Raw genomic sequence first — 12,808 nt, 5'->3', positions numbered from 1 at the left:
ACTGGGAGACCTCAGTCAGCCCAGATCAGGAGCAACATCTCCAACACCATCACACTGAGCACAGGGGCCCCCCCATGGCTGCGTGCTCAATCCACTGCTGTTCACTCTGCTGATCCACGACTATGCTACAACACACAGCTTGAACCACATCAAGTTCTCCAATGACACGACCGTGGTGGTTCTCATCAGCAAGAATGACGAGTCAGCTTACAGAGAGGAGGTGCAGCGGCTAACGGACTGGCGCAGAGCCAACAACTTGTCTCTGAATGTGAACAAAAGAGATGGTTGTTGTCTTCAGGAGGGCACGAAGGGACCACTCCCCACTGAACATCGACAGCTCCTCGGTAGAGATCATTAAGAGCACCAAATTTTTTGGTGTTCACCTGGCGGAGAATCTCACCTGGTCCCTCAACACAAGCTCTATAGCAAAGAAAGCCCAGCAGCGTCTCTACTTTCTGCAAGGCTGAGGAAAGTCCACCTCCCACCCTCATCACATTCTACAGGGGTTGTATTGAGAGCATCCTGAGCAGCTGCATCACTGCCCGGTTCGGAAATTGCACCATCTCGGATCGCAAGACCCTGTAGTGGATAGTGAGGTCAGCTGAGACGATCATCGGGGTCTCTCTTCCTGCCATTACGGACATCTACACTAAACGCTGCATCCACAAAGCAAACAGCAATACGAAGGACCCCACACACCCCTCATATAATCTCTTCTCCCTCCTGCTATCTGGGAAAAGGCACTGAAGCATTCGGGTTCTCACAACCAGAATATGTAACAGTTTCTTCCCCCAAGCTATCAGACTCCTCAATACGCAGCACCTGGCCTGACACCTTGCCCTATTGTCTTGTTTATTATTTATTGTAATGCCTGCTCTGTTTTGTGCACTTTATGCAGTCCTGGGTAGGTCTGTAGTCTAGTGTAGTTGTGTGTGTGGTTTTTTTTTACGTAGTTCAGCCTAGTTTTTGTACTGTGTCATGTAACACCATGGTCCTGAAGAAACGTTGTCTCATTTTTACTATGTACTGTACCAGCAGTTATGGTCAAAATAACAATAAAAGTGACTTGATTTGAACATAATATATCCAACCTACTAGTCCACATAAGCACAAGCACCTACTCTGACATAATTACAAGAAAACTTAAACTGGCAAATTGTTTTCATTAGTGGGTTTCCGTGGCACTCAACCTTGCGTAGAAATGAGTCAGTAAATCACCATTCCAAACGTCAACACAAAATCTATGCTCTCATTCAGAGGAATTATTGCACTTTTGGAGTTGTTTTGTTGAATTCCATTTATTTTCATCTATTTCCATCTTCCTTTAGACTCCTTTCTCATCTTGGACAAACAATATATTGATTGTGTTAAATGAATTCCTTGCATTTTACATTATCGCATCTGCCAATATCATCTTCCTATCAGACCTAAAAATCTATTTCCACTCCAGTTTTGTGGATTCGGATAGATAATCATGAGAACTGTATACTTTCCCACAAATTGAGCAGGTAGGCAGTTTGTGACATGGTCTGCTCTTTTTATTGCTTATACAAGCTTGTTTTCCATGAATGGCACCCACTATTTAGAGGAGTTTGGCTCAGAAATATTTGAGTCAATGGTAATGTTGAATTTTTCCAGCTCAACTTTTAATATTTTCCTGTAAATGATCTCTTCCCAATCTCTGACCTCTAAAAGTAGCAATCAATACTGGGGTCTGTGGCTAGGAAAAAGAACACCAAGTATGTTCTGTTGCTATCTGGAAGACTGCAAGATCCAGCTTTCTTGTTGATTCAAGTTCAGGAGGGTAGAGTTCTCTGTTTAACTTTAGCAAACACTCCAGAATCCAGCAAAGACTTTTGACACTAGTAACTCAGTTAGGGAATTCTACTCCTCTGTTCCATCAAAATGAAACAACATTGTTCATTATAGTGGGTTTCAAGATAACTTCCAGGCAGTTCTCGTCTTTCTTGGCTCTTGAACCAGAGGGGATAATTTCACTCAACTGTTCCCATAACTTATGGACCACTTTCAAGGACTCATCTCATGATCTTGATATTTATTGCTTAATTATTACTTTTTTTATATTTGCCGTTTGTTATCTTTTGCACATGGGTTGTTTGTCCATCTTGCTTGCAGTTTTTCCTTGATAGAATTGTTTCTTTGTAGTTACTGTGAATGCCCACAAGAAAGTGAATCTCAAGTGAATCTAGTATATGATGACATGTGTACAGTAGATAACGGTTAACTGGACCATTGATTAATTAAGACAGCCACTTATTGGGACAACCCTTGAAAGGCTAATTAAGAAAATACCACACACAAAATGCTGGAGGAGCACAGCAGATCAGGCAGCATTTATGGAAATGAATAAAAAGTTGATGATTTGGGCCAAAACAATTCTTCAGGACTGAAAGGAGGAAGACGCCAGAATAAAAAGGTGGGGGGGAGGGAAAGGAGGATTGCTAGAAGGTGATAGGTGAAGCCAAGTGGGTGGGAAAAATCAAGGACTAGAGAAGGAATCTTGATAGGAGGACCATAGAAGAAAGGGAAGTAGGAGGGGAACCAGTGGGAAATAATAATGGATGAGTAGTAGTAAAAGACCAGAGTGGGGAATAGAAGAGGGGAGGGGAAAGGAAATGGTTGGGATACCCTTCATTAATTGGGACAGGAGACTGTTGCTAATGGGTCCCAATTAACTGGAATCCACAGTACTTTAATAATAAACTTACTTTGAACTTTCATGGAAGATTGCTCAATTCTCAGCTGTGACCCAATTAGCAGCATTTTCTCCAGTTTAAGGGACCTCTCATGAATCTTATGTATAAAATTCAAAACTGACAATATGTCTCACACAATAATAACTTCAGAAATATCAGCGATTTTGCATCTTCAGTTCTGCATCTGCTAGAATCTTCTTCCTCCTAGGCTCAAAGACCAATCCCTATTTATTTATTTTTCAGGATCTCATTGAAACCTATCAAATGTTAGAAGGCCTAGACAGAATGGAGATGTGGAGAAATGGGGGTCCAGGAGCAGAGGGCACAGCCTCAAAATAGAGGGATGGCCACTTAGAACCGATGAGGTGGAAGTGTGAGTCTGTGGAATTCATATCCACGAGCTGCCGTGGAAGCCAGATCACTGGGTATATTTAACGTGGAGGTAGAAGAGTTCTCGATTAGTCAGGGCATGAAAGGTTTCAGAGAGAAGGCAGAAGAATGGGGCTAAAGGAAGAAATGAATCAACCATGATGAAATGGTGGAGCAGACTTGATGGACCAAATAGCCTAATTCTGTTCCTATGTCTTATAGTCTTTGCCAGTTCAAACAGGAGGCAGCAAAATAGAAATCCATTGTTGGAGACACTCGCAAAATGTCTGGAGAATTCTTTCAGGAATTAGACCAAACCGCAGAGGAATGGTAGTATATTTGCAAGCCAAAATAGTATGCAACCTGGAAGGAAGATACAGAGGACAATGTTCCCATACCCCCCAAGTCTTTTCCTTCTTAGTGGCGTTCTTGTTGGAGCTGCATTCACCATATTCCTGAATTGTGCTTTGCTGATTGTGGAAAACTATGGAGTAATGAGTGATGAATCACAACAAAAAACTGAGGTACAAAGAGGTGTTGCACCGGATGACCCTGTGATCTCCGCCACAGAGGCCGAGAGGTTGATGTTAGGCTGTCTTTAAAGAGAGTGAACCCTCGCAAGGCGGAAGGTCCCAATGGAGTACCTGTTAATATTCTGAAAACCTGTGCCAACCAACTAGCAGCAGTATTCAAGGACATTTCACTGCTAGAAGTGGAAGTTCCCACTTACTTCAAAAAGGCAACAATTATACCAGTGCCGAAGAATAATGTGGGCTGCCTTAATGACTGTTGCCCAGTAGCACTCACATTGACAGTGATAAAGTGCTTTGAGAGGTTAGTCATGACTAGACAGAACTGCCTCAACGAGGACCTGGACGCACTGCAATTTACCTATCGCCATAATAGGTCAATGGCAGATGCAATCTCAATGGCCCTCCACCTGGACAACACAAATACTCATGTCAGGATGCTGTTCATTTACTATAGCTCAGCATTTAATACCATCATTCCTACAATCCTAATTGAGAAATTGCAGAACCTGGGCCTCTGTACCTCCCTCTGCAATTGGATCCTTGACCTCGTAACTGGAAGACCACAATTTGTACGGATTGGTGATAAAATCCCCTCCTCGCTGACCATCAAAACTGGCGCACCTCAGGGGGCGTGCTTAGCCCGCTGCTTACTTTCTCTATACATATGACTGTGTAGCTAGGTACAGCTCAAATACCATTTATAAATTTGCTGACGAAACAACCATTGTTGGTAGAATCTCAGGTGGTGACGAAAGGGTGTACAGGAGTGAGATACACCAACTAGTGGAGTGGTGCCACAGCAACAACCTGGCACTCAATGTCAGTAAGACATAAGAGCTAATTGTGGACTTCAGGAACGAACACGTACTAATCCTCAGAGTGATCAGAAGTGGAAAGAGTGAGCAGCTTCAAGTTCCTGGGTGTCAAGATCTGAGGATCTAACTTGGTCCCAGCATTTTGATGTAGTTATAAAGGGAAGACAGCTGCTATACTTCATTAGGAACTTGAAGAGATTTGACACGTCAATACACTCAGAAACTTCTATAGCTGTACCATGGATAGCATTCCGACAGGTTCACTGTCTGGTATTGGGGGGGGTCCCCCGAGGACCAAAAGCCGCAGGTTGCAAATCCAGTCAGCTCCATTTTCGGTATTAGCCTACAAAGTACCCAGCACTTCTTCAGGGAGCGTTGTCTCAGAAAAGCAGCATCCTTTACTAAGGGCTTCTAGCACCCAGAGCATGCCATTTTCTCACTGTTACCATCAGGTGGAAGGTACACAAACCTGAAGGCACACACTCAGCAATTCAGGACTAGCTTCTTCCCCTCTGCCATTCAATTCCTAAATGGACATTGAATCCTTGGACACTAGCTCACTTTTGTAACAAATACTTTTATACAGTATTTGTTTTTTGGCACTTTTTATATCTATTTAATATATGTATACTGTAATTGGCACGTGGCCAAGTGGTTAAGACTTTGGGCTGGCAATCTGAAGGTCGTTAATTTGAGCCTCAGCTGAGGCAGCGTGAGTGTCCCTGACCAAGGCACTTAACCACACACTGCTCCTGCACGTTTATAGCCCAGTGGTGGAGGTTGGTGCAGTATGGACAAGACAAGACAATTGATTTACTTGTTTATTATTTTTATTTTATTATATTTTTCTCTTCTAGATTTTGTTTTGCATTGAACTACTGCTGCTAAGTTAACAAATTTCACGTTACATGCCGGTGATAATAAACCTGATTCTGCATTTGGAATCCCTGTGTAGGATTCCCTAAAGGTTAATTTGCAGGTCGAGTCTGTGGTGAGGAAGACAAATGCAACGTTAGCATTCATTTCAAGAGCACTAGAATATAAAAGCAAGGATGTAATGTTGAAACTTTAAAGCACTGGTGAGGCCTCACTTGGGAGTATTACGAGTAGTCTTGGGCCCCTTACCTAAGAAAGAATGTGCTGAAACTGGAGCAGGTTCAAAGGATGTTCACAAAAAAGATTCTAGGATTGAATGGCTTGTCACATGAAAAGCATTTGACAGCTCTGGGTCTGTATTCAGAAAAATGTGGGTTGACCTCATTGAAACCTAACAAATGGTGAATGACCTTGATGTGGAGAAGATGTTTCCTATGGTGGGAGAGTCTAAGACCAGAGTGCACAGCCTCAGAATAGAGGGGCATCCTTTTATAACAGAGATGAGGAGGAATTTCTTTAGCCAGAAAGTGGTGAATCTGGAATTATTTACCACAGGCAGATATGGAGGCTGTATTTCCATATACTTAAGGCAGAGGTTGATAGATTCTTGATTGGTCAGAGCATTAAGGGGATACAGGGAGAAGGCAGGAGATAGGGGCTGAGAGGAAATTAGATCAGCCATGATGAAATGGCAGAGCAGACTGAATTGAATTTGACTTTATTACTTACATCCTTCATATACATGAGTAAAAATCTTTACATTATGTCTCTGTCTAAATGTGCGATTATAGTAATTTATAATAAATAATGTACAACAGGGTAATCAATATAACAGAAATACATTTGCATCAGCATGAATTAAACAGTCTGATGGCCTGGTGGAAGAAGCTGTCCCAGAGTCAGTTTGTCCTAGCTATTATGCTACAGTACCATTTCCTGGATGGTAGCAGCTGGAACAGTTTGTGGTTGGGGTGACTCAAATCTCTGATGATCCTTCAGGCTCCTTTTACACACCTGTCTTTGTAAATGTCCTGAATAGTGGAAAGTTCACATCTACAAACACGCCGGGCTATCCACACCACTCATTGTAGTCCTGTGATTGTGTGAAGTACAATTCCCATACCAGGCAGTGATGAGCCAGTCAGGATGCTCTCAATCATGCCTCTACAGTAAGTTCTTAAAATCTGGGGGAGGGGGGCCACACCAAACTTTTTCCAACCATCTGAGGTGAAAGAGGTTCTGTTATGCCTTTTTCACCACACAGCCAGTATGTACAGACCATGTGAGATCCTTGGTGATGTTTATGCAGAGGGGCGAAATGGCCTAATTTTGCTCCTATACCTTATGGACATGGGATATCCTGCCTCTCAGCTGCTGTTGTAGCCACTGTGTGCATGTTGAGTCAGGGCTAACCTCTATATTGATGGTGAGAGATTCAACAATAAAAGATCTTGAATTTCAAGGGTAGAAAAACTAGATTCCTTTGTTGGGAGATGATCAACATCTGGCATAACATGAATGTTACTTGCCTATGCCTGAACATTGTTTTAAGTACTGCTGTACAAGCATGAAATTAACACTGCACAATTAAAAAAAATCCCAACTTCATTTTAATAAAGTAGCCTGAAGATAAACCGGACCCTGGTCACTGCCCTGATGAAATCATGCAATGTTGTCTTGGGCTGGGTTGATTGACCACTGGTGTATATGCAAGTCCGGGGCCCCAAGCCAACATTCCCCTCTGCAAATGGATTCTTTACTTGCTCACCGATAGACTGCAATCAGTAAGGAATAGGCAGCAACGATTACTCTAAGCACTGGTGCTCCACAAGGTTCAATCAGCAGCCTGCTACTCTGCTTGGTACTCTCGTGACCATGTGGCCAGATTCTACTCTGACTCCATCTACAAGTTTGCAGATGACACCACCATAGTGGTCCGTATCTTAAAATAATAAGCTGAAATACAAGGATATTGAAAGCTTAATGATATGGCATCTTGACAACAACCTTTCTCCCACTATCAGCAAAACAAAAGAGCAGGACATCAATTTCAGACAAGTGATGGTACACATGCTCCTGTATACATCAATGGTACAGATGGTGCGGGAGTTGAGTTTCAAGTTTGAGGAGTGAGCATCACTATAGCCTATACTGGTGCAATCACAGACATGGCCAAGAAAGCTCACTAATGCTCATACTTAAAAGACTAAATAAATTTAGCATGTACTCATTAATTCTTACCAATGCACCACAGAAAGCATCTCATCTGGATACACATCAGCTTGGAACAGGAGCAACTGAGCACACAACTGTAAGGAATCGCAGAGTTGTAGACACAGACCAGATCATAGAAACCAGCTTACCCCTCTATGTACTTATCTACCCTTCTCAATGGCTCAATAAAGCAACCAACATAATTAAAGACCTCACTCATTCTCTCTTCTCCCCCCTTCCATTGGGAAGATACAAAACCTGAAAGTACCTACCACCAAACTCAAGGACAGTTTCTACCCTGCTAAGTGTTTTTAACATACTTTTTTTTTTAAAAAACACACATACATAAATGCTTTTAGTATGTGCGGATTGGTGATAACATCTCCTCCTCGCTGACAATCAACACTAGTGCACCTCAGGAGCGTGTGCTTAGCTCACTGCTCTACTCTCTCCATACCCATGACTATGTGGCTAGGCATAGCTCAAATACCATTTATAAATTTGCTAATACAAACATTGTTGGTACAATCTCAGATGGTGACGAGAGGATGTACAGGAGCGAGATATGCCAACTATAGTGGAGTGGTGTCACAGCAACGACCCGGCACTCAACGTCAGTAAGACGAATGAGTTGATTGTGGAGACGAAGGAACACATACCAATCCTCAGAGGGATCAGAAATGGAGAGTGAGCAGTTTCAAGTTCCTGGGTGTCAAGATCTCCGAGGATCTAACCTGCTCCCAAAACATTGAAGCAGTTACAAAGAAGGTAAGACAGCGGCTATACTTCACTAGGAGTTTGAAGTGATTTGGTATGTCAACATATGCACAAAAACTTCTATAGATGTACTGTGGAGAGCATTCTGACAGGTTGTATCACTGTCTGGTATGGGGGGGGGGGGGGGAGAGAGAGAGAGAGAGAGAGCACTACTGCCCAGGACCGAAAGAAGCTGCAGAGGGTTGTAAATTTAGTCGGTTCCATCTTGGGTACTAGCCTGCAAAATACCCAAGACATCTTCAAGGAGCAGTGCCTCAGAAAGGCAGCATCCATTATCAAGGACCTCCAGCGCCCAGGGCATGCCCTTTTCTCACTGTTACCATCAGGTAGGAGGTACAGAAGCCTGAAGGCACACAGTGATTCAGGAACAGCTTCTTCCCCTCTGCCATCTGATTCCTAAATGGACATTGAACCATTGCACACTAGTTCACTTTTAAAATATGTATTATTTCTGTTTTTGTATGATTTTTAATTTATCCAATGTACATATATTGTAATTGATTTACTTTTTTCCTTCTATATTATGTACTGCATTGCACTACTGTTGCTAATAAATTTCATGACAAATGCCGGTGATAATAAAGCTGATTCTGAATAGAAAGACTCCTAACTTCACTATCTAGTTCATTATGATCTTACATTTTGTTTACCTGCACTGCATTTCCTCAGTAGATAGTACACTTTAAGACTGGATTGGTATTATAGATGCAACAGAAGCTTTTGCTGAATCTTGGTACGTGACAATAATAAACCAATGCCAATGAGTCACTTGGCCTCTCAAGCCTGTCTCACTATTTGTCCTGATCTTCATCAACCCTAGTGTCTACTATGGCTGGTATGAACAACTTTTCAACTTTTGATTTAAATACAGAATTATCTAGACCTCAGATTTCAGTTCGAGGGATGGGGCTCAGAATTCAACAAATAAAACTGACCACTGTTGAAGACGTTTGGGTATTTAAACAAATGAACCCATTTGTTAAACTATCTCCATGGCAATAGACAATCTTGTGATTACAACCTCTTGAAGATTTCACCTAACAGTCCTCAATTGATGTTCAATGTGGACAAAATAACGATAGTCAAGCAACACACAAAGTGCTGGTGGAATGCAGCAGGCCAGGCAGCATCTATAGGGAGAAGTACAGTCGACGTTTCGGGCCGAGACCGTTCGTCGGTCAGATCATTTTCCCCAGTGGGGCAACAGTGGTTCATACAACACTTTACAGCATCAGCAACACGGGTTCAACTTTCACTCCTGCTGCTGTCTATATGGAGTTCTCACTCTCTAGGTGATCCCGGGATTAGTTTGAGGAGAAGTGAGTGCTTAATACAAGGGACTTAGCAAGAGCAAATCTTAAATATTCCCACAAGCAGGTAAGATTCTGAAACAAAAAATATTGGGAAAGTGACCAAGGGTAGTGATCAAAGAATACAAGAGTTCCCCCTCATCCTGGACTACTATTTAGCTCTCAAACACCACCACTATAAATAGCAGCACCTCAGGTTCAAACCCAGGTCTGTAAGCCTGTAAGGAGTATGCACATTCTCCCTATGACAGGATGGCTTTCCTTCAGGTGCTCCAGTTTCCTCCCACAGTCCAAAAACAAACTGACTGGTAGGCTAATTGGTCATTGTAAATTGTACCGTGATGAGGTTAAATTGGGGGTTGTTGGTCAGCGCAACTCTAAGTACCTGTTCCACATTGCATCTCAGCAAGCAATTAAATGGCACAGATTTAAGATGAGAGGAGGGAGATTTGAAGGAGATATGCAGGATAAGCTTCTGTAGTCCCCTCCCCCCAAGTATGCTAGGTGCCTGCTAGGGATAGTGGTGTAAGTAAATAACACATTGACATTCTGTTACACAGACACATGTTGGCAATGGAATTTAGATCAGGCACAGACATCGTGGGTGACGGGCTTGTTCCTGCGACGTGCCAACTGGGTCACAAATAAAAAATCTCCTTAGCAACAAAAGACGAAGAGTCCAATCAAGCGTGTCTTTGAACATTAAAATAGAAGCTAAAAAGAGGTAGGTAGCAACTAAATCGCAGAATCACGGGGAAAGACGTCGACTTTCGCGGTTGTAGGTACGATTTCTTTCACACCGGAGGGAGCTGGGAAGCGGCTTAGACCAAGTTCCACTTCAATTATATTCCAGTGACTTTTCTTTGCGCTTGGATTAAAAAAAAAGAGGATGAATGGAAGTGAGCGAGAAAGACGGTGGTGATAGCAACCAAGTTCACCTTTTGAACAGAAATACGTTGGGACAGGCCTCGCCCGCCATTTTGCCACCGCCAGCCGATGAACAGGGGGGAACAAAACCATCAGAGAGACAATGAAAAACACCCACTACTTCATTTTCCGAGTATATACACAGCTTCTATGGTCACAATGACCCAAACTTTTGCCGCCAACCCACTTCCCCTCCCTTACACAACACCAACTGAATCGGACCTACCTGATCCGCGTTCGCTTCACCCGACATCGCTCTTGATTTTTTTTTAATCTATCTTTTAAAAACACACACACCATACAAATGAATGAACAGATGTATAATGCTACCGACTGGAAGCACCCTCTCCCAGCTCCGCACTCCTGCTTGTCCCCCCGCACCACCACCGCCTCCTCCGCACCGCGCTGCTTGTGAAATGGCGGCGGGCGAGCTGTCGTCCACCGGAAGCGGCGGGGCCGGCGAGCGCACGTGCGCGAATTCTTCCCGCCCACCCAGGACCCGGATGTGTGGCTGCCCTGTCTGAGGAGCGGCTGGGACTTCATCGTCATCGGTGGGTATGGTAACCTGGTGTGTATTTTGTATAAAAATAATTATTATGAATAAAGTTCATTTTTGAAATAAATAATTGCACTTAAAAAAAAGTTAAAGTAGAGTACCTGTAAAACCCTACATTATACAAAGATAATTATACATCCACTTAGTGACAACTGAGTTTAGAGTCACTAAGACAGATCTTGCAGATGCTGGAAATCCAGAGCAACAAGTCGAGAGGAACTCAGTAAGTCAGGAAGCATATATACAGAAAAATAAATAGTCGACATTTTGAACATAGAAACATTGAAAATAGGTGCAGGAGTAGGCCATTCGGCCCTTTGAGCCTGCACTGCCATTCAGTATGATAATGGCTGATCATCCAACTCAGAACCCTGTACCTGTTTTCTCTCCATACCCCCTGATCCCTTTAGCCACAAGGGCCATATCTAACTTCCTCTTAAATATAGCCAATGAACCGGCCTCAACTGTTTCCTGTGGCAGAGAATTCCACAGATTCACCACTCTTTTTGTGAAGAAGTTTTTCCTCATCTCGGTCCTAAAAGGCTTCCCCTTTATCCTTAAACTGTGACCCCTCGTTCTGGACTTCCCCAACATCGGAAACAATCTTCCTGCATCTAGCCTGTCCAATCCCTTTAGAATTTTATACGTTTCAATAAGATCTTCTAAATTCCAGTGAGTATAAGCCTAGTCGATCCAGTCTTTCTTCATATGAAAGTCCTGCCATCCCAGGAATCAATCTTCCTGATGAAGGGTCTCGGCCCGAAACGTTGGCTACTCTTTTCACACAGATGCTGCCTGACCTGCCGAGTACCTCCAGAGTTGTGTATGTAATCTGGTGAACCTTCTCTGTACTCCCTCTATGGCAAGAATGCCTTTCCTCAGATTAGGGGACCAAAACTGCATACAATATTGTAGGTGCGGTCTCACCAAGGCCTTGTACAACTGCAGTAGAACCTCCCTGCTCCTGTACTCAAATCCTTTTGCTATGAATGCCAACATACCATTTGCCTTTTTCACCACCTGCTGTACCTGCATGCCCACCTTCAATGACTGGTGTACAATGACACCCAGGTCTTGTTGCATCTCCCCTTTTCCTAATCGGCCACCGTTCAGATAATAATCTGTTTTCCTGTTCTTGCAACCAAAGTGGATAACCTCACATTTATCCACATTAAATTGCATCTGCCATAAATTTGCCCACTCACCTAACCTATCCAAGTCACCCTACATCCTCTTAGCATCCTCCTCACAGCTAACACCGCCGCCCAGCTTCGTGTCATCCACAAACTTAGAGATGCCGCATTTAATTCCCTCGTCTAAATCATTAATATATATTGTAAACAACTGGGGTCCCAGCACTGAGCCTTGCGGTACCCCACTAGTCACTGCCTGCCATTCTGAAAAGGTCCCGTTTACTCCCACTCTTTGCTTCCTGTCTGCCAACCAATTCTCTATCCACATCAATACCATACCCCCAATACCGTGTGCTTTAAGTTTGCACACTAATCTCCTGTGTGGGACCTTGTCAAAAGCCTTTTGACAATCTAAATATACCACATCCACTGGCTCTCCCCTATCTACTCTACTAGTTACATCTTCAAAAAATTCTATAAGATTCGTCAGACATGATTTTCCTTTCACAAACCCATGCTGACTTTGTCCGATGATTTCACCTCTTTCCAAATGTGCTGTTATCACATCTTTGATAACCGAC

General features: G+C 43.1%; 1 protein-coding gene across 1 annotated transcript in view; it reads right to left on the bottom strand.

Moving 5' to 3' along the window:
- Positions 1–10,996, bottom strand: part of cstf3 (cleavage stimulation factor, 3' pre-RNA, subunit 3) — a 109,477-nt gene extending 98,481 nt beyond the window's left edge. The window contains exon 1 of the mRNA XM_073049820.1: positions 10,765–10,996. Within this exon, the coding sequence (XP_072905921.1) occupies positions 10,765–10,791 (27 nt within the window). The 5' untranslated portion in view covers positions 10,792–10,996. The remainder of the gene's footprint in view (positions 1–10,764) is intronic.
- Between the last annotated feature and the right edge of the window lie 1,812 nt (positions 10,997–12,808).

Source organism: Hemitrygon akajei, chromosome 6 (genome assembly GCF_048418815.1).
Source record: "Hemitrygon akajei chromosome 6, sHemAka1.3, whole genome shotgun sequence".
In the NCBI taxonomy this organism is placed as follows: Eukaryota; Metazoa; Chordata; class Chondrichthyes; order Myliobatiformes; family Dasyatidae; genus Hemitrygon; species Hemitrygon akajei.
Note: the sequence above shows the minus strand (reverse complement) of the source record. Positions and strands in the feature narration are given on the sequence as shown.